This window comes from Corvus hawaiiensis, chromosome 13, assembly GCF_020740725.1.
Source record: "Corvus hawaiiensis isolate bCorHaw1 chromosome 13, bCorHaw1.pri.cur, whole genome shotgun sequence".
Taxonomy (NCBI): Eukaryota; Metazoa; Chordata; class Aves; order Passeriformes; family Corvidae; genus Corvus; species Corvus hawaiiensis.
The window spans coordinates 11883223-11910902 of record NC_063225.1 but is presented as its reverse complement, the minus strand read 5'-3'; the positions used below and the strand labels follow the sequence as shown (position 1 = coordinate 11910902).

General features: G+C 45.7%; 1 protein-coding gene and 1 long non-coding RNA gene across 2 annotated transcripts in view; both read right to left on the bottom strand.

Moving 5' to 3' along the window:
- PIAS1 (protein inhibitor of activated STAT 1) overlaps nucleotides 1-18534 on the bottom strand; it is a 52796-nt gene extending 34262 nt beyond the window's left edge. The window contains exon 1 of the mRNA XM_048317646.1: nucleotides 18486-18534. Coding sequence (XP_048173603.1) covers nucleotides 18486-18509 — 24 coding nt within the window. The 5' untranslated portion in view covers nucleotides 18510-18534. The remainder of the gene's footprint in view (nucleotides 1-18485) is intronic.
- Nucleotides 18535-23609: 5075 nt separating this feature from the next.
- Nucleotides 23610-27662, bottom strand: LOC125332944. Its single transcript, XR_007206689.1, has 3 exons — nucleotides 27475-27662; nucleotides 25638-25705; nucleotides 23610-24181 (listed from the first exon to the last, which is right to left on the bottom strand). It is a non-coding gene; the product is annotated as an uncharacterized LOC125332944 (long non-coding RNA).
- Between the last annotated feature and the right edge of the window lie 18 nt (nucleotides 27663-27680).

The following is a 27680-nucleotide window of genomic DNA, read 5'->3' as shown; positions in this document are numbered from 1 at the left end:
ATTCCAACCCCTCGCTGGCTCAGTTGCAGCAGCAAAGCTGAAGGGCAAAGACACAAAGCGTTTTGCTTCAGGAAATCTTGCTTTTCTTTCCTGTTGCCTGCAGCAATTTAGTGAAAAGATCACTGGCACCTGCCAGGTACAAAGCCCACCACAAAGAGCCTGGCCCCAACAACAGCAAATACCCACAGCACAAATAACTGCCCCCACCTCTGGCTGCCGAGCAGAATCGCCAAAATGTTTGGACTTCTCTTTCCTAACAGGAACAAAAGTAACAAAACCACAAAGAAAAGCTGAACTGTTTTGGATATGCACGTTTTTCCCAAGGACTGGCTGCAGAGAAATCCTGCACGCTGCAATTGCAGGTGTTTAGTAATGGGAATCCCCATTCCTACACATATCACAGCAGCGCACAAGAAACTGATGCTATTTAGCTCTAAAAAGGTTGAGGTTTTTGCCACTCAGACTGGTTGCCAACAAACCCCAGCATCAAACACACATTAGTATTGTGCATTTTGGAACCTGTCATACTCAGGGAATACCCGAAACCCAAAGAGAGGACGAGGCTGGTGAGAGACATCGTTCAGAGAGTGAAAGAAGCTTTCCAGAAACCCGGCCTAGCTCAGGTTGGTGGCACATTTCTGTCCCGACTCCCTGTGAAGACCTTCCTGGAGTGAAGGAGGGAACTCTGTGATCTCTAAACACAATCTGACATTTCCTGCTCGACAACACAACACAACCACGTGCTGCTCCACCAAACCTGCATTAGTCATGGATTCCTTATCCGTGCTCCCTCTCCAAGTTCTCATCCCAACTCCGACACCACAGTCCTTCCCAAATCCCTCCGGGAATTTTGCTGCCATCAAACAAGTCCCGTAATTGTCTGCGTGAGGTGGGAAAGAAGCCAGGTTATTTTGCCACCTCCCAGTTTCCAACTGTGTCCAACCTGGGCCATTTTTCTGGCTGTGTCATCCCAAGCATTTGATGCCGTTCCCACTGCTGCAGGAGTAGGAGCATCCCCAATTTCTCTGTGTTGAGGAAACATTCTGGAACAACCCACCTGGGAACAAGGAGAATTCCCTGCTCCACAACTACTTCAGATAACCAAGAAGGTTTGGAAAAAGACAGTTAGAAGTTTATGAGAGTAATCCATGGGCAGCACTGACATCATTCCCCACTGCTCTCTGGTGCTTATCCAGAGGAAAGGGATGTCCTACCTACAGCTCTTTTCCAAAATAATCATTACATTCTTTTAAAAGCTATTAGAGATGGAAACTGTTTAAGGTAAGAATCATTTACTTCGATTTTCTCTGCAAGGGCAATAGCAGAGATGAAATCTTGGCTTTCCACACAAGCCCAGTTGTTCCACCCAAGGAAAGATTCCCAAACTGGGCAGATTCCCAGCTCAAGGAATTCCAACCCTTAGCACAGGTTAACAGGTCAGAGGAGAGAAAATTGTTTTCAGGAATTACATCTTGTCTCCATGACTTCCGAGAGTTAGGAATTAAGCTTAAAAATAAATAAAAAATAAATAAAATTTAAGTGTTGGTGCCTCTGGATAAGAAATTCCCTGGAAAACCTGTGGCTGGTCTCACAGGCACCAATTATTCAGGGGAATGAGCAAATGCAGGCAGGCAATATCATTCCTGGCGTGGAAAACACAGGGAGGTTTAAACTCTGCTTTGAAATGCAGGAAGAGGAGCTGCAAGTGCTGCTGCTGGAGAAAGATCAGACCCAGGTTATCTGCTGAGATCCAACACCACGCACGGGGAACCTGCATCTTCTTCCCCCCATTTTTAGAAGGGAGGGACTTGTCTGAGAGGTGAAAACCAGGCAGCAGCCAGTATTTATTTATATTTTTAATAAACTGAGCAGTGTCCACAGAGTGACGGACAAGACTGAGCATTTTTCACCCGTCCAGAAGCACAAGAACTGCCTGCAAAGCAAAACATTCTAATCCCACTGTTTGATCTGGATTTTTTAGAGAAGATATTTCTCCATCTCCAGTTGTCAGCCCCAGGATCTATGTGGAGAATCCTACAAGTTATTCCTGGATGTTTATGATAAGCAGAAGCAGGGAATAAGCTCCAAAACACATTCTAATGATTTGCCAGCACAACAAGAAGCATTTGGCTGGGGCCCACACCACATTCTGTGCCTAAAGCAATCCAACAGGTCCTCCCCAATCCTCCAAGCATTAACACGAAAGGTGAAGGGGGAAAAAAATAGGAATGAAAAGAAAAAAATCACCTCAGACCCCAGACAAAAGATGGAAGAGAGTAAGTAAAAGGAGAAAAAAAAAGGGAGATCACCTGTTTATAAACAGCAACTTCAGGCAGTGACAGTAAATTTCTTGTTATTAAAAACACAGTGATTAGCTTTAGTGATCTTTTAGTAATTAAGAGTCATTATGACAGAAGAGAGCAGGCTCTGCAGCAAATTCCTTCGAAGGTGAAGGACAACACAAATGGAAATTTCCCCCCTATGAAAAAGGAATTCCATAATCACTTCCAAAAGGCAGGTAAAAAAATAAAAATTGGTCTTTTTCTCTCTCTAATAAAAGCAATGAGGAAGTGTTAGATGAGTATGGAAATGGTTCTGAATTAATCCCACTAAACTCCAACCCCCAGCTGTAAAAATACAGCTCCTGCATGCTCTGAGCAGCCTCTTTAACCCCTGAGGGCAATTTTCTGCAGAAGGAACCTCTCCACACTCTGACTAAACTCTTGGCTTCTTGGATATTTAAGATTTGTGAAACTGAACAATCAGGAAGGTAAAAATATCTCCATTTTTAATAAACCACATTCCCTAGCCCTAAATTCCACCTGCAAGGCTCACCAAGGAAGCTCTCAAGGCTGAACTATAAAAACTGAACTCAGTCTCCTGAAAATCTGCAAGAGGGAGTGAAACAAATCCCGGGAAGCTCGAGTGCCTCGATGACAGGCTGTGACTTCCTGCATTTGTCTCAGGCAACCAAAACAGCCACAGGTTGAAGTCCCTGTAATTCAAACCAGAGGGGAGGCAAAGGCACAGAAGAACGGTCATAAATATGCAACATCCTCCAAGCTTTAAGGAGGCTACTGGCTTTCATCAGGAAAAACTCTTTTTGCTGGGGTGGGACCTCCGAGGCTTTGGGAATGAAGGCAGCACCAAAGGAACAAGTACAAGGCAGTAGCAGGTACAAATATTATTTGCTTTTTGTTGCACACACAAGAGGATTGAGTATTTCTTAGTCAAAGAAACCTCTATTTACACGGTGTATCAGTGCTCATAAAGGAGGGGTGGTAATTGTAGGAGCAAATCTACTCATCTGAACAGCTGGCAAGAAAAACAGGCTTGAAACCAGTAAAAATCAGTCAACAAAATGCTGCTGGAAATGCCAAAACAGCCTGGGCAGAGCTGCTGATGGCACCTCCAGAGACCTGGGCTTCCTTAAGCTCAAACTGTATTCATGATTTTCCCCAAGCAATGCATTCCCTGCCACGGCAGCTGAGAAAGCACCCATAAAGCTGGAGCCATCAGGTGTTATTTACCTCTGCAGGCTCACAAACAAGAGATTTCCTTGTGAATCACACGGGTGCTGCAGATCTTTTAATAGAAACATTACGACCCTTGAACCAACCTGCCTGAACGATGAAGCTTTCTCAGCCTTAATGATTCTGTGATTGTGCAATTTTAAACCCAGATCCTACAACTTTAAGATCAGTGCTAATACTAAGAATCTGTCGGGGAGGAGATCATAAAAACTGCAGCAGTTCAGGTGGAAGCTTCTGGACAGGATCTCCCACCAAAATCCTTCTGTATGAGCCCATGGAAGCACATCACCACTGAACTTGGAATTCCACGGATAATTAATCCAAGGAATATTCTCCTCACCTGGTCCTGGCAAACACTTCTTCTTGTTTGTATCTATTACGTTGGTAAAACCTGCCTATCCCCAAATTCAGTAAGTTTCAGGAAGGTCAGTGATGCTGTTTCATACCTAAACACCAATAAATTCTGTAAATTCCAGCCAGAGCCCTCCATCTCATCCCACACCAGTGATGTCACCAAGTTCTTTGGGATGTCTGTCACTGCCTGGATTCAAAAACCCCACAGTGATAAAAGCACCAAAACTCAGTGACGAGTGACAGGATCTTGGAAAAGCAAACACAGAGGCAGCTCCAGCCCCCTGAGCTGCTGCTGGTAACAGGCAGAGTTTGGAATTTTCAACATAATCCCCGTGTCTTAAAGGTTGTCTTATGCTTTTGGCAGATGCTTGTGGTATTTTGCTGTGCTATTTAGAAATACCTTCTAAAAGCATTGACACATAAAACCTGGCATATTAGTGCAGGCAATTGCCCTTCTGGACCTCCATTCCAGCCCTTCTCCTACAGGTTATTTCCTCCAGGAGGGAGAACCAGCCAAACCAGGTGACCACACACCCCAAATTCAGTACTGAACACTTAACCCCGTGGGGTTTTTTTGTTTGGTGACAATGAGGATGCACCAACCATGCTGGGCAGAGATGCTGGGGCAGGGACTTGCTCCAGCTGTGAGAGATTTGTTAGGAAAAGTCTGCCAAGACTTAAGTCATGTCTAAAGTGGGCTTGATTTAAAGCAAGTCACATTTTATCTTAATCCGTAACGAAAGCTTTACCGGTCTCAGGAGACTTTCCCCGCTAGGTGAACGATATTATTACTTTTGGTATTAAATAAGGTTGCTGACACAGTGGTAATCTCCATTTTCTTGGAGACTCCAGGTTTTTTCAGCCATGCTCAAACTTAATTGTCCCTGGTGTCTTTCTCTTTGCAGCTGGGAATTCCTTTTGCTGGAATGATTTCCATGACAAGTAATGGCAGAAACACCAGTTTGGGAAATCCTGGCTCTGACACAGGAGCCTCTCTGCAGGCAAACAACTCACACCTAAGGCTAAGAGTGAACACAGTTATTTGGGAGAGGGTCATTGCCAGACAAATTTACTTTTTATTAAGAATATTCTTCACTGAGCCTTCCTGGCTGACAGAAGAGCCAACTCCTATGGAATGAGGAGCAGTGGAGCCCCAGCCAGCTGCAAACAGATGTGTAAGAGCTTCCTAAACACACTGTGTCCTCTTAGAATCACTGTGACAAAGGTTTACAGCGTTCTAATCAAGATATAACAACTGTTAGAGCACTCAGGAACAGTCTGAAATGCTGTCTCTTTGTATAAAAAAAGACAGGACCAAGAAGCCACGCGGGAGGTCACAAATTCACATTAATTTCCCTTCCCTCAGTGATTTAAAAAAATAAAACATCCACTTTAGAATCTACCACTAACACAAAATAAACTGTCACACCAACTCTCTGAGTGATCTGGGATTTACAGACAGGATTGTCCTGTCAGACTCCCTTCCAGCCATGCTTTCCCAACACAACCCCAGCGAACAGCTCTGGTTACTTTCTAAATATCTCAAATACCTGCATGAAGCACACGGAGCTTTTGCAAGTCAATTTTGAGGGAAAGCTGGAGAAGAATGCACCTGGAATTCAGTGAATGTACTCACTGCAACGTGGATAAAGAGGCAGCTTCCAGGAGCAGCTTCCAGAGCCTCTTAGCAGCAGGACACACACCAAGACCAACATTCCTACACGCAGGGTTTGATGTTTGCCTGCAAAGCTTTGTGAATCTCTGCTGCATCAACAGACATTATTACTTGGCTTGTGTTTGTCAACTTAAACAGCACTTGATTAAAACTAATTATTGCCGTAAGAGGTGCAGGTTTTCCTCCAAGATTTTAAAAGTAAAATCTTGCTATCTGCACCTTGCACAGTGATTTATTCTCCACGTGCTGTAAGTTATCACCCAGCGCTGAAAAATTAGTTATCCACTAAAACTTTGCTCTTAATTAGCTCCGAATGAGATAACACTTCAAGATATGAGATTATGCACTCAAAGATATCCAAACTGTCCCTTTTTTTCTCCTCATTCGTCCCATTTTCTAGGATGCAGCACAGGAGACAGACTACATCATCCCTGACTATTATTCTGGTATCTCAAGAAGGTTTAATTAAGAATCATATTAAATTTGGATACTGATTTGCAAAGTACTGAACAGCAGGGTGAAGGCAGTACATAATTGAATCTCATTTCCCTGAAAAGTAACCAATGGCTCTGTTAATGCCCCAAGAGAGGGGAAACTGCAAAACTGGAGTGATCAGCTCACAATTCACACTCGAAAAAGAAAGAAAACCCATGAAAGCCAAAACGGAACATGACAAAATAAATGGGTCCTTTTGGAATTTGAGGCAAACTTCCCTTCTGAGAAATGAATTCCCAGGGTTTGGGAACTGGTTTGGAGCCTGGGCCTTGTCAGTGGGTACCAGGGACCATGATCACCGTGGTCACATCCATCCCACAGGATGCACCAGGATGTTTGGTTGGGATTTGAGCTGGAATACAGAAAAGCCTCCAGTAACAGGTCAAAAACATCTTAAAATGGGGGAGGCAGGAAGGAAGGAAAGGCGGAAGGAAGGGAGAACAGGAAAACAACGAGATAAGATAAAACATCAGGTATGGGAAATAATAATTTACCACGAGAAGACTCCCCTTCCCAAAGGAAATAAATCTGCTGACAACAAATCCCTCTGAAATACACTGGCCAAACACCCCATTCCCTTCTAATAGCACTGAGAATAATAATTCATTACTACCAACAATTAGCCTGAGTTGTTATCACAGAAATGAGCCGAGGAGCCACAAGCTCCCACTGTGTCAATAAGCTGAGAACAAGGATTCCATCAAGCAATCACCCTGGCCTCTGCATGGTAAAAGCCAAGTTTAAAAGAGAGAGCTACTATTCCACATTTATTTCCTAAGGTCTTCAAACCCATGCACAGCAATTACGTCAGGCAGCCAAAGTACACAGCTTTTTTTTTTTAAGCAGTCCTATGGCAGTAAGTCATCAAGATTAATTAAAAGCTTGAAGAATCCTGAGAAATTGTCTTTTTACATTCCATTTTTATTCTATTTAAATAAAGGATTTGCACCTCTGAAATGGTTTTCCACTGTATTAGTTAAGAATGATATTGTTGTATTAGAAGAATTACTTTCTTTTTTATAGAAGCAGCTACCTGCAAACCTACAGGTTCAGGATTTTAGGTACCAGCACCAAGAAACCATGAGGCTGGAATTATTTATTGCAAGCAACAAGATGATATAAAATTAGCATTTACACATCACATATTGACACAGATTAATTTTAAAGTGCTAAAATATATTTTTAGAGAAATCAGCAGCAAAACTTCTGTGATGCAAATCCAAGCCCAGGTGAAAATCCTGGCAGGGAGAAGTTCAGCTCCCCCTGAAAACCTCCCTGAGCCCGTCCTCAACCCAGTTCCCAGCGCGGCGGACTGGGGATCCTGGGTCAGTCAGTTAATGAGACACGGATGACTTCTCTGGCTGCTGCTGCCAGCACTAAAGAATCAGGGAGACTGTCAGGAATCCCAGGGATTTCATTCCAAGAAGCAGCACAGCTTGGAAGGAGAGCGAGGGGGCGGCAGCCGTGCCAAGGCCTGAATGCGGATCCCGGGGCTGGCGCTCAAAGAGCCCCGGGCACAAAGAAAGGGAGAAGGGAAAGCAGGAAGTTCAGTTTTTCATATCACCCACAACGCAGGGCTTCTTCCCACTATGTAAAAATGCAGAAAGATGACAGAAGAATAGCAGAGGAAGCAGATCTTCCTGCTTTTCTTCAGCCTTCAATGAGGAGAAAGAAACGGCTTTGAATGAGCGTGCAGCCAGAGAGAGACGGAGAAGATGCATCTTAAGCAAGGCCTGAACTCCTGGCAAAGCTGAGCTGAACCCCACAATCCTACTTCACCCCTCAGAATTCGGGATACTCTCTCCTTCCAGCTTCCAGAGCTGTCCATGCCAGAAAACTGCATTTTTCTGTGTATTAGCAGCGTGTTACCTATAGGCTCAAGCATGCAGTGAGTTAGAACACTATATATACTCTGTATGCAATATTTTCCTGGCCCACACAGAGCACAGCAGGGCCTACAGAAACATTTTCCTGCTACTCTGGCACATGCTAAGGACACTTGCTTGGTGGGAAGAGGGATATTTCATTTCCCAGGGCCCCAACCCACCACCTCATCCTCCAGACACTTTTTCTAACAACCAGACTAAGACTGAACACAATTAATTTATTCCCACAATAACCCCTACCCTGCATGGAAACAAACCACTTGATGGAATGAGGGATTTTTAAGAAGCCAAGTTTCAGCCACACCTATGATTTAAAATCCGTGAAAACCATTGCAAGTAAACTCCAAGCACAATCCTGCATTCACTTGGCTTCAGCCACGAGAACAAACCAGGATCCAAAGAGCTGCCTAAGAAAATTCTGATAGCAAAGTTATCAAAATCCCGACCAAGCGAGAGGTGCAGTTTCTGCAGCGCTGACTGCAGAGTCAAACACTCCCTCACTTTTCCAAGCCTTCCTCCCCCCATTCCCATCCCACTCTGGGGGCAGAGGGAGAAGGATGCTCCACTCACTGCTCCTTTTCATCCTGACTGACCAAACCACTGCCCCACCTCATTAACCACCCTCATCCAAATCCCACTCTGAATAGGAATTTGCATATAGACAAGTCTTTTGCAGCTCATTAATGGCCTCTGAATAACTCTCACACGTTCATGAATTTATGTCCTGCCTGTCCCTTTTACACACACGGGCCACAGGCACAGGGGCACGAGGGATTATTTAGGGTCCCGTGACAAAACAAGGCATTTCCCGGGTTTCAGCAGGGAATTTTAGTATGAATTGTCTTCACCTGTGTGCCTCCTGATCCGCTCACTAGATAACAACGTACAGCTCCTATTTCCAGGTAAGGATGTTCCAATTGCTTCACTGCTCAGCCTCTATGTCAAAAGGAAAAATATTGGGGAAAAATAAAAATAAACGCATCGAGACACCATCATGTGGGCCCCAAAAATTAAGGAGTCCCTGAAGTTAGTCAGTTATTATTTAGCTCAAGCCCTTTACCAAACTGTGTGAATGTCCTCTGAAAAACAAAGGCACATTTTACCAAACTTTTCGAGTGAACTGAACATAGGAAACAAGTTCCAACACATCTCTGCTTCCCCTTAAAACAGCTTGGCACCACCTCAGAGTCCTCCATGTGTTTAAAAACAACAGAATAGCACAGGTCAAAGGAAACTATGAAAATCCAGTCTGCACACACAAGCTGAGTATTCCTCCAGCATTAATAACTTCTTCAAAAAAATAAAACCAGGCCCTAGATCCTCAGTTGCTATTCAAAGTTCTTCTGTTACCATCGTGGCTGAGCTGTTCCAAGAGCAAACAACAGAGGAAGGTCATGCGTGGAGTTCTGCACTGGCACACTCGGCTTAACCTGTTCCTGAACATCCAAGAAAACCTAGGGATCAGCAGGGTTTTAAGGATGAAGCATCACTGGCAGAGCCCAGTTTAATGTCCATCACTTAAGTGATGCCTGTGGGAAAAGCAGAGCAGCCAGCCCAGAGCTTTACAGAGCTCGGGGGTGACCTTTGCCACAGCAGGGCCCAAGATAAACACAGGTATGAAAACATCAGCTCAGCCGCAAGCACACAAATCACTGGGAGAAATCATTGGAAAGGGAGCAGAGAGCAAATAAGAAATCATTCTAAATTATATAAATTCCTGCTTCACCCAAAGCTCCAAGTGCGGGTGGGTTTGGTGGTCTCATCATAGAAAAATAAATATATACGCACACACGGGAAGTGGAAACATTCTTAGGATGGCACAAGTCCAGCACAACTCCCCTAATGAAGAAATAACGAAAGCTAAGAGTTTTCAACCTAAAAATAGAGGACCTGGTGACAGCTATGATCCAATCTAGAAAACCTAGAGCAGCACACAGAGATGGACAGGGATGAGCTGTCTGCCCTCCTCCATCACACACCAGCCACGGATGGAAGCAGGCTCAAAATGACACGAGCAGGGTCCTCACACTGCAAAGAGCAGAACAGAAATTCCTCCCAAAACACTGCAAACAAAATCAGATTGTAAAGGTTCAAGAGAAACCTAGGCAGGCACTTGGAAACAGATTTATTATGGCTCATCCAGCCCACTGGATCCAGAGGGGTGAGCTGAAGTGGCTGGAGATGGAGGAATATGGCAGGAAGGGGACAGGTATTTCTCCCACTTTGCCCTGTTGCTGCTTTCCCCACTGACTCATTTCCAGAAGCTGCAGGAGGACAACACCAGGCAGAATTGGTCTGAACCACCACAGCCACTTTTCCATTCCTAAGAATCAGTTTATAACACATTTATTTTTAGCCATTTCCTCCGAAACCCAAGTGACATTGTCGAGGGCCTCGAATAAAAATGTTACTGCAGAACAGAAAGAGTCAAATTTTAACAGCAAAGAGGTAAAAGTAGGAATTAACTGAATGAAGACCTGGGTGGACACCCTTTAGAAAAATATTATCTAAAATCCTTGTGATTCAAACCAACAACAGTTCTGATACTTGGTTTAAAAAAATTTGAAGCCCTGCCATGGAGTGGCCTCAGCAGATTCACAGATGAGATGCTGTTAAATCAACACAGAACCTACCAAAAGGAACAGCTTTGTTTCTGTCCCACGTTTCTCATCCTTGTGCCGTGCATTTCTAGGTGCACTCACAGCTCCATCCACAGCCTGAGCAGAGCTGGCTCCAACAGCTTTTCCAAGAAGCTGAAAATCTACACAAATACTTGGACTGCTTCAAAGCCTCTTATTTTGCACCAGGGAAACAAGATACAACATCTGCACAAAAGTGAGATCATTTTGTCAAGGGAGTCTCGAGAAACAATATGAGGAATGAATGTATCAAAAACATTCTCATCCCCACAACTTTTTATAGGACTCTCCTGCAGTTCAGATTACAGATTTTACCTGAACCAAATTATCCCTATTGCATTTGGCTTCTGCTTTTTTTTTTTTTTTTAAAATATGGAATAGTGTGCTGCACCTAGGCTAAACTGCCAAGGAAAACTCAGTTTGCTGCTATTTTCATCTCATATTCTATTTTGCACACGAACTAATCATTTTTCAGTTGAATATCTTGTGTAAATCCAGCTTAGAAGAGCCAGGCCTCTGAGGTCTGCCCACCACAAACTTCTGAGAACATTTATCACATGTTTGCACACTCCACTGACTGTGGCCACAAAAGATGCAACTTCAGGTGTTGCAGCCAAGCAAGGAGATCGAGCTCAGTTTTCCATCTGCTTTAGAACCATGTATTTAATGGAAAAGGGGAAAAGAGTGGGAGAGCTTGGTATCCCAAGCTTCAAAATGGACAGCAATTTCGTGGAGCCTCCTGGAAGAGCTGCCCACTGTGTGTCACCTTCTCCACTCTGAATGTCCACTGCTTATGAAATTTAATTTTTTGGCAGCAATTTCCACCTTTTCCACTGGTACCAGTGGACAGTCTCAGGAACTACTTTTGCACACTGCCGAGGACGTCCACTAACAGAAATCCTCAGGAGTAAAAACTCCTCGAGAATGACATCATGGCGTGGAATCACCTGTCCAAATCCCATTCCCAAACAATCTGCTTTGTCACAGATGTGAGGTCCAGCAGGATGACCTGGCAGGAGGCTGGGGAACAGGGCTCATTCAAAGAAGGCTTTAGAGCAACCTCCTGGCGACCTTCCAGCATGTCAAGGAAAGAGAGCCATGATCTTCCTACTGGAACACAGCACAAGCTGAAGGAAGAGGCTCAGGATAGATATTAAAAAACACCAAACCAACCTGTTTTCACCATGAGAACAGCTAAGCCGTGGAAGAGGTTGCCCTCCATCCTCAGACGTTTCACCAGACTGGATCAAGTCCTGAGTGACCTGTTCTGACCTCTCACCTGATCCTGCTTCCAGCAGAGGTTGGGCTGCAGATTTCCTACAGTCCCTTCAAATCAGAATCACCAAGGGATCTATGATCAGGATCAAGGGAGCAAGAAGGTGTCAAACAAAGTAACACCATGAAAAACCAATAGGAGTGTCTTGCTGAACTCTGGCTTGAAGAATTTAGTATGACAATTTATACCAGGGCTGGAAACTGGGAAAAAGCACTCAGAATACACCATAAACACGTAAGGCACAGGGAAGGATGTTATCTACAGAGATAAAGGGATGCATCATTTATTAAGGAAGAGTTACTGGCCGTGTCAGCCTCAAAGCAGGGCAGAGACTGGAACGCCTCCCGCTCCCTGTCCCACTGTCAGACGTCCTTCCCGGGTGGAAACCGGCCACTGGAGCACTTCCTGCAGCCCAGGCAGGCCTGGCCGGAGCAGAGGAGGCAGAGCCATGCATGTTTATTAGCATGTGTCCAGCAAGCTCATTCCCATCTCCTAACCCAAACAAGGGAAGTTCACTGCAGAGCCATCTGAACATGAGGTGACCAGCACTTATCTCTGTCCCCTAAATAAACTTCCACATGGCCACGGAGTCTTTGCTCTGCTGCAGAGCCCAGGGCTCCATCAGTCCCAAGCAAAGCCTTTAAAGGCTCCTTTTCCTTCTCATTAATTATCATGCCACTTCCCATATAAATCTCTTGTATATCATCTCCTATAGACATGAAGGTCAAGCTTAGGCTGACCTCTGGTCTAATTGTACCCTGGCTTTTCATTTCTTTGTTTCCCATATTCCACACAAGCCCATAATACCCACCCTCTGCTAACTCCCACTCTTCCCTAGCCTTGGAATCCAAGCTTCAGAGCACTCTGCTTTCCCCCCTGTGCTTGCTAACACAACAGACCAGCAGAGACATCCACAGCCAGCCCTAATCCCAAAAGGAGAATAAGATTAAGCAAATTGCTGACCAACTCCTGGATCAATACAGCTGCACCAGCCACGGGAGCCTCAGCCAAAGAGGCAGAAGAAAAGACAATACAGAGGTTTGAACCGCAGCACAGGGAGAACAATAATATCCTGTTAACCTGGTTTCACGGGGTTCTGCCTGCCACTGAAAATCTGCAAGAGCAGAACAAGGCCTGATAAAACCAACATCTCCTGGCCCCATCCTCAACTCTGTATATTCTCAAAGGTTTAATACCTTCTAGTTTGTCTTGCAGCCCCCAAGCTTTTAATTTACTTTGAAATAGTCACATTTTATGGCAGCGACTATGTTTGAAATGGCTTTGATAGCATTGAGTAAAATTACAGAAATAAGCGGTCTTTTGTAAGCTCCTTTCTCCTCCTCATCCCCCTCCCTAGTAAAAGATTCTACTTTTAAGAAAGGCATTTGTTTCCCTGAACAGACTGCTATTGAAGGTAGTATGTGCAACTTCTGCGTCATAAAATCCAATCATCTCCACTTTAAAAAGCCCAAACCGATGCTCTCAGCACTTACTGGTCTGCACAGAGCTGGACCAGTGACAGAGCAACGAGGCAATCAATACCTGAGCTTCACCGAGAGGATTCCAAAATCCATCTGCCCCATCACCTAAAATGAACATTTCCCCTTTTCTCCCCCACCGAGAACAGAACAAACATTTCTCTGTGATTTTTGCAGGCACAATTCTGTTAATCAGAGGTGAAGGGGGACAGCACAAGACACACAAGGTATTTACAGACAAGTTTTTCACATAAAAGCCATGTTTGCATTCTTCTCTGAAATCCAGGGTTTTCAAAAGGCTTTTACTACTTTTTATGGAGGGTGATAAAGCCGAGTTTTCCATTAGAAGGGCACCTGTAAAGCAAAAGTCTCTACACTGGAAGCACAGCAGCAAAAGCAAACATTTCTGACACAACTTCAGGTCTGTAGGTGAAATTCTTGCCCTCATGGAGCCAAAGACTAACGCCCTGTGTAAGAGAAAAGCCACGAGAGATCCAATCCATTCTCCAGCCACAAATCCTCTGGAACACTGAGTGATCCAAAAATTAACCCTTCCAAAATGCTGATTCTCAGCAACCAAGGGACTATTGCTTCAAATTCCATACTTTTAGCAGAGTCCAGTGAAGGCCACTGGATGGAATCCACCAGCCCAACTCACTCTAAGCTTTAGGACAAACAAGGATTCCAGGAGACGCTCCAGCGAAAGGCATCAGGATGGGAAAGGGCTGGGGGTATCTCAGAACAATTACAGGCAGCACTCGGGTCTCAAGTGCCTGAAGTTCTGTTTTGGTTTTCACTCTAATGGCACTACAGAGGGAACTGATGAGACATTGATTTCTCCGAGAAGAGATTCCAGGAACTCGATCCCACGGTGCCAAACACATTAGCGACAAGTCTGCCCTTCCCTGGCCTCTGGTGGATGCAGGGCAGGGTATAAACCACAGCACTCAGAGGCTGCATCCCTATAAATAACTTCAATATCAGAGGTATCTGAACTGTCCACACCCTGCTCCATGGGATGTTTTTAACTATTTGTCTTGTGTGCCTGATCCATGAGCATTCTTATCAATGGCCAGGCAGTCGTGGGCACTTCCCCTCCCTGCAGGAACACTTTTCTCATGCAAGAAACCTAAATAAGATGCATCTGCTACCTGCTTGTAACTGGAATTTCTAAATATCTTTATAAGCAGAAGAAAAATGATCCGTAAATTAATTAAAAACAACTGCTACGAAATGCTGGTGCTGATACCTTCCTCCCTTCCTTCTCACAAGAATTTCACTTGCACAGACCCACAGATCTTTCCAGGATGGGGAAGGTTTATCCACAAGTGCACTGACACTGTATTTATGTGCACACGACAATCTGCGGCTTATTGGCAATAAAAAGGGGTTATGGATTGGGGCTTCGACAGTTCAGCTGCCAATTTTATCCCTCTGATATCTGCAACCCCAGTGCTGATGACCAAAAGCTCAAAAGAAGATACCCAGACCAAAAACCAGTTAAAAAACCAATTCTGCTGACACACACCAAATTACAGCGCGAACGAATGTAATCCATGGAGTCGGTAACAATGAAAAGTAGATTATATTTACTTTAATCTCAGCAACATGCAACCCCAGTAACTTATAAAAGGATTAAGTAAAAATAGTTCATAATGCAGAAGTGTAAAATTCTAATTGAACACTGAAGTAGGTAGATTACACTTATTAGAACTGGGGATGCAATTGCACAGGTCCATTTGTCACTGCTGTCACTCCCTGAAAGCACTGCTGTCCCCCTCCAGAACTGCTTCCCTCGATTTTGGGGAGGGGTATTTCCCAACTGAGCATTCCTAAGTGGCTTGTTTTCCTCACCATTGTGTGGAAATGCTGTGATGAATTTTCATTCAAACTCTTGGCTCACTTTTTTTTTTTTTTAAGTATAAATTATGTCTAACAAGAAACACACCAGGGATCTCTTCAATCCCCAAAGGCACTTTCTTAAAAGGAGAGAGAACAAAGGAGAAAACCTCCCAGCATGTGCTTTCCAAACCAGCTTCTTAGGACAGTATCAAGAATGACAATACTTGAACATAAGCTTTTCTTTTTCATTCTTTGATCCATGTTTAATTGAATTGATTATTGCAAACTGTGTAATGATTTCCAAAATGCTGGAGTAGAAGGCAAAGATCACAACAATCTAATAACCAATTTAAAGAGATGTAAGAAATATTGAAGGAAAGATTTAATCACTCAAGTATACTCCTTCCAATTAGAAAGAGCTTTAAATAGCTTACCTTGAGATAAATTAGAGTCTGTGTGCAATTAGACAGGAATAGTAATTAAGATCAGGAAAATTCACATATGCCTCAGCCTCAGAGTGAGGGAGAACTCTGAAGAACAAACTTTCCAGTTACCTTCTTTCAGCAGCAGAAAGGATAACATACTGCTTCAATTTACCCAAACCTTCCCGAGTCCTGAGGAACTCGGTAACCTCACAAGTCTGGGATCTGCAAAGTATGTTTGCTCTTATCTGGTTATTGTTTTTCCAATAGAACAAACAATCCCAAATGGGGCAAAAAGGCTGAAACAGTCTTGCTTGTGGTAAGAAAATACATTACAGGAAGGGCAATTTCATGATTAAAACTCCATGAAAAAATGTGGCAAGGAGGACTGACCACTGTTTTTCTGGAGGGAGCAAGAACTTTAATTTTCCTTTGGCAATAGCACCCATCATATCACATTCCCTAATTCCCACATGTGACACTCCCCACATGTAACCCCCGGGTTCTTTGCACAGGAAGGCAACAAAGTTTTAGAAACTTGTAAGTTTTTCTGACAAACTTTTTCTGGCCAGGCAAAAGAGTCCCTGCCCAAATATTACAGTTGATTTCAGTTTTTAAAGATCACTAAATCTGAAATCAATCCCATTTGCTAACTAATCAGAGGAGAACCATAAAAGGTTTTACCTAAGAAAATTAAAATAATTAAAAGAATTCACTGGCCATTCTTCAAACAGCAGAGTCTTCATCACAAACCCTCCCTTAGTTTCCTTTCAACTCCCAAAACCAGAACTTAAAAGCATGTTTTCTGGGGATTTACTCCCGCTTAAAAAATACCCAGTGCCCCCAACCACGATGTCAGGGCTTTCCATGAGCCAGATTTTTCCAAGGAGCGCTCATCTCCTGCAGTACTTCAGGACCCGTGCTGTCCTGGAGAGCTGCAGGGTGACAGCTACAACCCCAAGCAGATTTTGTGCCCTCTCTCCTTCCTGACAGAGCAGGACCCACCCACACACCTTTTGTAATTCTATGCAGTCTAAAGACAAAAGAAGGAGAATGTCCTGAGGTCTTCAAAGTATGAATTTATGAAGCAACTGTTTCTTTCTTATGCAAACTGCCAAGCTCTCACAGCTACGGAAAAAAGCCCAACTGTTCATAGAGTGCCATCCTACAGTCCCTGCCTGCAAGTACCACTCCATAACCTGAGCAGAAAACTGAAATTGAGAATAAAATAGTCAGTTTGGCATTTACCCTCCACACCCCTGAGGCAGCAATGGCACTTTAGGAAACATGAATTTAAAAAATTGTGATTTCTCTCTACCGGTTCTCAAGAAGGAGACTTCAAAGAGCGATCAATTAAGAGGTTTGGAATGACTTTATTCCCTATCTCCCATCTCTTTTAACTCCTTTTGAGTCAGTCTTGCTAATAAAGGCATCACATAAACCCAAACTGGCTGCTGTGCACCCCGCAACTCTCAGAGTTAGTTACCAAAACACACTATTCCATTTGCCACGCTAAAATTAACAAAAGTTGAGCGCTGGAATCACATCTTAACCCTTTGATCTCGTTATGCGGGAAGCACAGTTTGAAAAGAAAAAAGGCTTAAGGACTACACAGCTCAAGCAATACAATATGGTCTGAAGATACCCAGAGAAACGAAGGCCAGAGGAGGATTTAAAGGAGGATCTGAAGGGTCCCGACCCACAGAAGTCAGAACACACTCAAGATTTTATATTTCTTTACCTGCTGACAGCTCCTCAAGCATCTAAAAATGAAAGCGCACAATACCTTTGATACACAGAAAACTGAGATCTACCAAACCTCTAGGGAAAGACGAAATATTTCCTTAGTCATACTTGACATATTCGGTAGTTTATGTTGCACATTTAACACACTTGTACACATTTAACATCCACCTGATTTGTGCCGTTCACTCTATGAACTTTAAAGGAGGAGGCAGGAGCCCTCCGGGTGAATAACGACCCTGTGACAACTGCAAGGAAACTCTGAAACTTTTACCACCCTGCTGGGTGTGCAGGGCACAGTCTGCACCCACACACGGCCTCAAAGCGCCTGTAAAGTTTCGGGGGGTCTTTTCCTTGGATTGCTGTACGTGTACACAGCGGATGCCCCACCACCCTCTATCCTACGAGTGCTGTTCCTCAAAATTGCTGTTTCTTTTGCGCGCTAGGAAATCCAAAGTTCCGCGGTCGGCAGAGCTGCTCCCACTCCTGCCCCCCGGGTGAGCCCCCAAAACCCCCCAAAAATCCCCCAAACCCAGCGACCCCCGCCTGGGGAGCGCTGGCCCCGCTCCGGGGTGGCTCGGAGCGCCCCGTTTCCATGTGTTTCGCAGGATGACAGGGACCGCCGCCAGCTCAACACCGCGGAACTCCTCCACATCTGCTTGTGACGTTCTTTATTTACCCGAGGGGCGGCGAGCCGCGCTCTCCGGAGCGGTCCCCCCGCTGTCACCGCGGGCGCCGCCGCTGCCGGGGGTCGCTCCCGCCGGACTCCCCTGCAAACTTCGCGGGGCGCCGGGGCTCCGTCCCCCGCCCCGGGAGCGGCCGCGCCGCCCCGCGCCGGCACCCGCGGGGGCTCCCCCGGTCGCCGCCCTCAGCCCGCGGCGGCACAGCCCGACCCGGCGGGCGCGGAGCGGAGCCGCCCGCGCTGCCCCGGCTGCCGGCGGGGCCGCCCGGCGGAGCGCGGCCGGCGAGGGGGGGCGGCGAGGGGAGGCAGCTCCGCGCTCCGCTCCCCGCCCGCCCCGCTCCTCAGTCCCCGCTGCCGGCGGGGCTCCGCCGCGGCCGCCCCGGCGGGACTCGTCTCGCCCCGGGTCGGTCTCGGCCGCGGCCCCGGCGGCGCCGCGGGGGGACCCGGAGCTGCGCTTTACCTTTAGTTCCGCACTGTCCGCCATCTTGCGACTCTGCGCGCAGGCGCAGTGAACCCCGCCGGGACACCGCCCCCCCCCGCCGCCCCGCCCGCCCGCAGCGCGCAGCGTTTGAATCGCGGCGCCATTTTGTGCCTCCTCGGGCGGGGGGTCCCCGCCGGGCAGCGCCGGCCGGAGCTCTCGGCTCGGGGCCGCGGCACCGCCCGGGCCCTCGGCGGGGTTCCCGAGCTGCCCCGGAGACACCGTGTGGCCGCCGCCCTGCCCGCAAAGTTTCGCCCTGCGCAGCGCGGCCCCCGCGGTGCCGCCGTCCCCGCTGCGCGCTCCCGGAGGGACCCGCGCCCCGGCTCCCCTCAGCCTGGCGGGGACCCTCCGGATCGCCACAGGGAAGCGGTGGATGCGCATTCCTGCTGTAATAAATATGTTGATTAAAATCGGGTTTTGCAACTCCGCTTCCTGCTACTTAATCCGTGGGTTTAAGACCTTTAGGAGCCGAAAGGGATGGGGTTGGGGTACCTCAGCGGGTGCTCGGGTAACCTCCGGCTCCTGGTCCGCATCAAGCGGGAAATGATGAGTTTTATTTCGGGGAATTACAAGTTTTATTTCCATGGGCTACTGCGAACAAGTTCAGGGAATCATCGTGAGCTTGCCCGGGTTTTCCTGTTACCTAGGAACAGCAGTACAGGTGTTTTAGGAGTCCTAAACAGCAGGGATTTGAGATCCAAATATGCCCATTTCATGTCAATTTTGAGTAAAATTTGTGTTCTTACAAGAGCAAACCAGATAGTGCAGAGGGGAAAATACCTACCAAAATTCTGCCTTGACAAGTTGATGGCATCAGTTGTGAATTTGGGTGGATTAAATACTAGTATTTAAGTCACTGTAGCTTGATTCAATTTCTTTCTACCAGTGTGTTATTCTATAAATATAGATCACCATGACAATTTCTCCCTTGGCCTTCATCTTAGTCCACAGAACAGGACAAAGGAGACAAAATTTCCTACTTTTCCATAGCTGCCATACAATCCATCATCGTACATTCAGAAAGCGCTCGGATTATGGGCACTGAAAGGCAAAATAAAGCTTTAATGTCTCAACTCTGCAGATTAAAACAAGGCGTGCTTGATTCCATGCAGGGAACCTGTGCTAAGATAACCATGGGTGGTAATTATGGAACTAAAATTTATAACATTTGACTCAAAGGGTTACCCAGGATTTAAAATTACGTAGTTTGTGTTGAGGGGAGAATGGGACAGAGATGTCAAATGTCTTTAAGGAGCTTTTTGATACGATGCTGTTTATTGGTAAGGATATTTATATGAAGTCCTGATTCCCTGAATGAAGAAAACTCATAGTAAGTAGGGATGACAATGGATTCATATCAGGATGTGTCACATTCCATTGATCGGGGACAAAATTCTATGGATGTTGACCGAGGTGGGCAGACCACATATGCTTAACTTAGAAAAGGAACATACATGCATTGTATGTGTTCAATAAATAGCTTTTTGATGCCATCCTGGCTTTGGTAAGAATATATATGAAGTCCTGATATGCTTAGCAAAGAAAACAACTCGTATCTCTTTCCAAACATTTCATTTCCAAGCGTTTCACCCAGAAATATTCTCCAGACTGACAGAAAACTGGGGGCACTCCTCGCTGACACCCCTCTTTTTCTTTTCCAGGCCATGCCTCCATCCCATTTCCATGGATGCCCAGAGTCCGCTGTTCTCGTGGAGTTCTGTGACACATCAAACGAAGCATTCAGAAAATGAGCAGCAATTAGAGGAGGCTGATGAGCAACACTCCGATACTCTGGCTTAATCCCGCGTGTAATGAAGACTTAGTGTCTGCAACGCTGGTTTGGGGAGGGGGCAGGGTGCTCGGCAAGACAGCTAAAAACATAAAAGTCAGATGACTCCAGCACGCCCACAGGTCCCATAATTAGCCCGTCTATTTCAGTGGCCTGAGCCAGCCCAGTGGAGAGCCCTTCCTCTGAAATGATTAAATATGTGTAATAATCGTGATCTAATGTGATCAATGAGTTTGCGTCAAGCTGAAAGGATTTGGCAAAAAAGATCTATAATTGTGTGAAAGCAAATGCTTGTTTTATTTCAATTACTTTCTTCCCCCTGAATGAGGCTGCTGCACAGCAAACAGTTTTTCCTCTGCTTCTTCACTTCCTACCGAATTCAGTGGGATGTGGACATGTGCTTAAAGTGTTTTGCTAAATCATGGCATAACACTATCAAACTTGACACATGGCCATAAACCACAGCGTCCTCTTTCAAAACTTGCTTTAAATAAAATAGGCTGAGAATGGCTTCGGCTGCATTAAAATAAGGAAGCAAACTAAAACTGGGGATACAGAAAATCAGGTTTAAAATGGTTCTGCCAGGGTTTTCACAGACAAACCTCATCCAGGCTCTTCATTTTGTCAGTTTGGGCTTTTTGATAGTCACTCCCTTTTCAATGCAGAATATACTTGAGCATGAAGAAGGAACTTAATGAGAAAAACAATCTGCGCTTCTATTTTTAGGCTATTATTTACATGTAATGAAATTTTGTTCCTCTCTACTCCCGAGACTCAGATGATGGTTTATTGCCAAAAAAAGCCTTTGTCAACACACAGTAATTTCCAGAGGTGCTCTCAGTGGCTCCAGCTGTGGCAGTGATGGCAACACTCAGATCTGTCAGGATTCTCCCTTCATTTCCAAAGGACATACAGGGATGCAACTGGAGTAGGGGAGAACACCCCCAAAACATTCCTCCAGTTGTCCTGCTTCCGAGCTAAAGCTACAATATTTTTTGACTTTTAACCTCTGTGGAGAGAGAAAAATGAAAGATCAAGATTTCCCTCAACCATTCAAAATTTCAATATTTTCAGGTCCCAATTTTCAAAAGTTACATTTCCCCCTTTTGGCCATATGGCAGTAAAAGAAATGACCTGAGAATCTGCCTCCCACCCCCATTTCTTTTATTTTCCTCTTCTGTAACTTCCCCAAAAGTGTCTCATGTCACATAACTCACGTGCTCAAAGCCATGTTCAGACACAATAATATTTTTTGAACAGATATGCATTTTTTCTGCTAACATGTTGTTTTCATTAGTCCAAGTCTTCAAGAATTTTCCCTCTTTGTCTAATAATCCAAACTTTCTGCTTAAAAGTAATACTGGGGCATTTCTGAGCCTGAATAGGACTTATTTAATGATAGACTCTCAGTTAGACTCAGTTACTTTTTCTTGATAGAAGGCACGGCCAAGCCATTAAAATCCCTTTATTGCTGAGGTTGTTGCAGGCATGAAATGTGTGAAATGCCCTTTTCTGAGGGAGAAAAAGCAGTATATTTTAGTGAAAAGTACTTGGCTGCAAGAGAAGACAATGGAGTAGCCAATAGCTGATAAAATAAATCCATTTTTGTCTTTATAACAACATACGTGGCACTGCTCAATGTGCTGAGCAGGAAGTTCATGGGGAGTGACTGAGATTTGGCTGGCACAAACATCTCCCCCGAAATCCACATCCAAGAGCAATATTAGATCAAATTATATATATTATGTTTCCATCCTCTCACAAATTGGGCCCAAACAAGGGCTGCTACCTCGAAAAGAAAGTTTCCTGACAGCTTTGCTGCCTGCGTTACGACAATTCCCAGAGGGGGAGTTGAAATCTGAAATCAGGGAGAGATCCTGGACCATTTTGGGAATGTCACCTCTGAGCTGTGGCCTAGCAGCGGCACTGCACGATGGAAAGCACATGCAAATGAGCTTCTGCAATCCGTAATTACGTGAGCAGTGTCACGGTGTGACGCATCCCTCATCTCCCCGCTTCCTGTTGTTTCCCTTCTCCAGTATCATGGTTCTACTCACGGAGTAAGGTTTACACCAGCGAGTACTCACAGCTGCCATGGCCACGGCACCAGCTCTCCCTCACTGCGATTTCTGCAAATCTTCGCCAACACTGAGTTGCTCTCCTCGATTTGTGAGTGCCCAGTGCACTCAGATTGCACTCCCAGCCTGGAATGACACATTCCAAGCCCGGCTCCCTCCGCGCTCCACAGCTCCACAAAGCCTTGCAGCTGCGAGACAATGGCCATGGGCACAACAATCAGCACATTCTTTCCAAGGATTTGCTTCTCCGTTCTTGCCCCAACTCTCGGGATGATGTGGGGAATGAGATGAGCTTTGAGGTGCCTTCCAACCCAAACCATTCCAGGATTCTGGAAGTTCATGGGGGTCTGGTTTTGTACTGGGATGAGGTGTTACGGGCAGCCCAAGGGAAGGTGACAGCACTTCCCTGGCCTTGCATCCACTTTATCTTCGTTTTACTCATCTAAAATTAACTTTTGTGGCTTTTCCCTGGGAAAACTGCCCCTGTTGGGTGGATCTGCTCACTTTTCTACAGGCGTTTGCTTGAATTGTTGTATTTTTCCTTTTTTATTTTGAAATTAAAACTAGAATAGTTCTCTCTCCGAGAAGAAATGGTCATTCCTGAGATATTCATCTCCAGTTGTAAAAGCATTTCCTTTGGCCGAGTTAAATCCACTTTTTTTGTCAACAAAATTCCATTTCCATGAATCACAATTGGGATTTTTTTTTTGGTCATTAGCACCCATTTTCATAATTTGTGGATGCAGCACAAGAGGAAAGAGTAAAAAGCAACCACAGCAGGTCATGGGGAGCTGAGAAATTCTGCATCAAAGCCAGGCGATACTTAAAACATCAGATCCTCCAGAAGCTTGAAATTGGCCAAGAACTATTCAAACATGAGGAGAAGGCTACAGAAAGCTGCATTTATTTCCAAAATATCATCACAGAGGTGAGGGAGGCTTTTAATTACACTCTGCAGACTCAAAGCATCAACAAACCCAGGGTTTCACTGGGAGAAGCTCTTTCATTCCAATTAAAAGTGATTTTTTAAGGCCCCAGTGCTTAAGTCAGAAGTTGTTTCTACAGATACTGAACGATTCTTAATAAGCAAAGTCTGTGGTAATAAAATAAATAAAAATAATTCAGGTGCTACGTTTCCCAGAACATGGAGAGCGAGTCCTTGTCAGGATGTCCCGTGTTACTGCCCCATCCCTCCACTCAGTGCCTGTAAAACACTGACAATTTCATATAATCCAGATTTATATCAATTTTTCACAGAGAGTGATCTAGAAAAAGGCCTGTTACAATTCGAATCCCTTTCCTGTCCTACAGTTCCCATTATGGACCGCGCGTGGGATTCCTGTAGAGCTATAGGAGGGGATTATGCTCAAAACTTCCAGTTCTTGTGCCAGAAGAGGAGGATAAACTGAGAATAAAGCAGCAGCAGCCAGGCTGTGCCCCAAGATGGGCTCAGCTATGAAAAAAATCTTCATTTTTTACCCAATCACTCTTCCTACAGCATCCCTTGAGTCATGGGAATGCTGCGAATAAAGCCGAGCTCCAGCAGCAAGCAGAGTTCATTTCAGACGGCTCATATGAAAACAACCCAGCTAATTATACCGCAGTAATTACCTGAAAATTATATGTATGTTGTTTTTCCACCAGTCAATACTGCTATTTTTGAACTTCTCATTGTTCTCATGGCCTGCTGGAGTCACGTTGTCTCTAAATCCTCTTTTTGTCTCATCACTCACTCACCTCTGGATGGGGAGGGTGTTTTGGGAGACGTTTCACCTGCAGCATGTGCTCTTCAGCTCAGATCTCCACCGGTGCTGCGTTTGAGAAAGTATTTCCATTTCAATGGCCTTTTAAATAAGGATTACGAGATTCTGACTCTACAATAGGACTCGAAACCAACATCCCATTAAGATTTCCTCCTGCACATCAAAAATCCTGAAAGCTCCTGGGTTCCTGAGTGTGATCGTTGTGATTTGGAAGAGTTTCATTTCCTCCCCTGCCCTGGGTGGGGCTCGTGATCGTTGTCTGGGTTTTTTCTTTTAAGAGCCACCAATAAAAGCACCTGAAACACCTGAGTGTCACACCCCACTCCCAGGAAGGGAATGCTGTCAGGCAGCAAGGCTGGGAAAATGGGAGGCAGGAATTTTTGGATCAGTCCCAAAAAACTCCTGCCATATCAGCTGGTTTTGCCCAAAACCATGGGGTGAAATGCACTCAGGCTGCCTCCTTTGGGAAATGAAGATGCTGGTACTAACAGGTATCTCCCTGGACTGCTGAGAGGAAATTAATTAACATTTGGAAAAGCACTTTGAGATTCTTGGATGAAAGATGTTGGAGCTGGAATGCTGGCAACATTCAAATAAGTTGGAATAACGTTAATATTTATTGCATCCAGTGCTTTCATCTTCAAAGCTCTTTACCAACATCAGTGAGTTAACAAAGAAAATATTAATAAAGATTATATTTACCCATAAAATTACCCTCTCAAAGCATATATAAATAGAACTGCCTCCAGTTAAAAAATGTTATTAAAAGAAAAGCTAAGCCCCAGCTCCAGTATCAAGCACTAAATCCCTGGTGGGGCTGTCCATGGCAAACCAACTTGGAACGAGGAATTATTAGTTTATACTTTTAATGAGGCTAATTGGACCCTAGGCCTAATCCAGCAGTGCTGGGAGTGCATCACCCGCTACCAGGGTGAAAAACCAGGATGGCAAAGGAGAAGGAAGAGCAGTGGTTAGAAAATGCCTCTGCTTTGCCAGACAGGTTGGTGAGCAGGAATTCCAGAATCCCTGAGGTTGGAAAAGCCCTCCGAGGCCATCGAGTCCAATCTGTGCCCCATCCCCACCTTGTCCCCAGCCTGGAGCACTGAGAGCCACATCCAGGAATTCCTTGGGCACCTGCGGGGATGGGCACTGCAGACCTCCCTGAGATGGCATTTCCCTGTGCAGGAGGATGTTGTGCCTCAAAGAGTTTGTTGTGTCTTTGGGATGAACTCGGGGAAGGGAGGAACGCTCTGTTCCATGGGACCGAGAGGCGGAACCCGGGGGAGTTCCAATGTATGGAACTCAGGGCAGCCCAGACTAAGCTATCCCAGTGCAGCTCCAAGGAATTGCACACTCCTTTTTCATGCTGCAGTATATTTTCACTGGCGCAGGCAGAACTCTCCCATTATCGCTGGGAGGCGTGGCCCGGCAATTTACGGAAAACCAGTAAATGAGAGAGCCCTTCCAAGCGCGTTATCTGCATTGATTTCAGAGCAGCACTCACAGAACAGCCAGGGCCCTCTCCCTTTGGGCTTCATTTCCCACTCGCCTTCCCCAGCTCCATCTCTTCAGCTGTAAAGATAAATAAAACCGGGGGGAAGCATTCTGTTGTTGTTTCCCCCTCCACAGCCCTGCTTTATTCCCGATTCCACCCATTTCCATAGGTCTCCTCGAGCAGAGGCTCCCTGCGCTGATGGACTCGGATGCATTCCAGCACATAATGGGCTGTAACAGATTTTTTAAAAATCCATGGTGCGCTGCACAGGCTCTGGAGGTCATTTTAGGCAGCCCATCAATGCCGAGTATAAATATTTCTGGTCAGCGTGTTCTCTGCACACCGATCCGGGCTCTGCACTTGCCAGATGTGCGTGCCACAAACCCAAAGCCGTTCCCTATTTTTTCCAGGCTTACTGTGAAAAACACCACATTATCTGGGAAGTGTTTTGTAGCCCAGTCTTGTCAAGACTGTGGCTGTTTCTCCAGAGCTGGCTGAAGGCTTTACAAACTCAGTCACACATTAAACTGCCCCAGTTAATCTGCTATACAATGACGGCCAGGCAGAGCTTCAAATATGTTTCGTTTTGGAGAGAAATCAAATGTTACCTTTGGGAAATATGCTTATTATTAGCATTAGACATAGCTTTTGGGCTCCTTCCAATAACTTTGTTGAATTACAGGCGTTTTGTTGCTGGGCTGTCTTTGTGTCCTGTATTTATGGCCATGGTTGGACAGACACCGGGTTTTAGTGTTTCTGCTGCTCCGGCCACGATCAGAGACATTTGCAAACATTAATTATTGCCCTGACGCCTCACACCTGGCCGGGAGCCAGGTAAGGGCATATCACGTCTCAGATGCGGGCAGCACATTCAGGCACAGGTAGCCTTTTGCAGGCTAGAGAAAAGCACGTGAGCAGGAGCCAGCGTCTCTCTGAGCAAACACGCCGGAGCTGCAGAAAGCATTTTAACGACAGGCGAGACCCACGGCCAGACAAACAGCCAAGGTCTTTTTCTCACCATGTGATCTTTCCATAATCCTCCATTTCTCTCCTAGATCAACAGGTTCCTCTTTATTTGTCATTGTCAGCGCCCAGCACAAAGAGCCTTTTGTCTGCAGCTCTGACCCAAACACACAAGACCTTTTTTTGTCCGTTCTTGGGCATATGCTTTCAAACGGACTAATGGCTTTCCGAGCTATAAAGCAGAACCTTGACCCCACGAGGGGAGATGGTTGTGTGACAACATCTCCCTGTTTTGACATCATAATTTATCCCTGCTGCAGCACGAGCCAGCAAAAATACTTGAACCTGATCCGCTCCAAAGCTCCTGCTATGGATACCGGCGCTGGAATCGCCAGCAGCTCCTGACACCGGAGCTCGGAGCAGGGAGAACCTGAGCCAGGCAGTAGCTGCCTCTTTCCCTCCTCTTCTACTTCATTACCGGTGCGGGGAAGTTATCGCACCTCCTTTGAACATCCCAGCAGGAGTCACCCCACATGATTCCTGCCGGAGCCCTGGCGCTGCTTCCTGGCGCTCTGCACGGCTGCATCCATGGATGCCGCTCTGGGAATGCCTTGCTGAGGGGACAAGCCACCAGACAATGAGGAGAAGTTATTTATTTGCCCTGTTTTCCCAATTTCCTGGGATTTGTCACTACACTGCACTCCAGCTGCCTAATTGGGAAGGGTGGGAAAAGCTACTGCGGGCTTGGAGGAACCTTGTGAGGAATATCCTGCAGGTACCACGGTCTGAAAAGAGTTCATACCCTTGAACTGGCACTTGTTCCGGACTGTCACAGAAACCCTTTTGTTTTCCAATGAAAACAGCTCCGGAGCCAAATTCCTACCTGTCTCTTGCAGGGTGTGTCTCTGCCACATCACAGAGTAGGGTTTTGCTCGAGGTAAACCTGTCCTGGGTTTAGGGTAGGTCAAGGGTGGCTTAGGCGTGCTAAGGACAAGGGGAACACCAAAGATTTGCGTTGACAAATCTTCCTCCCGGAGCCCGGGGCGGGGGGGTGTGACGGGTTTCACTTTCCCGTGCATTTAACGGAGC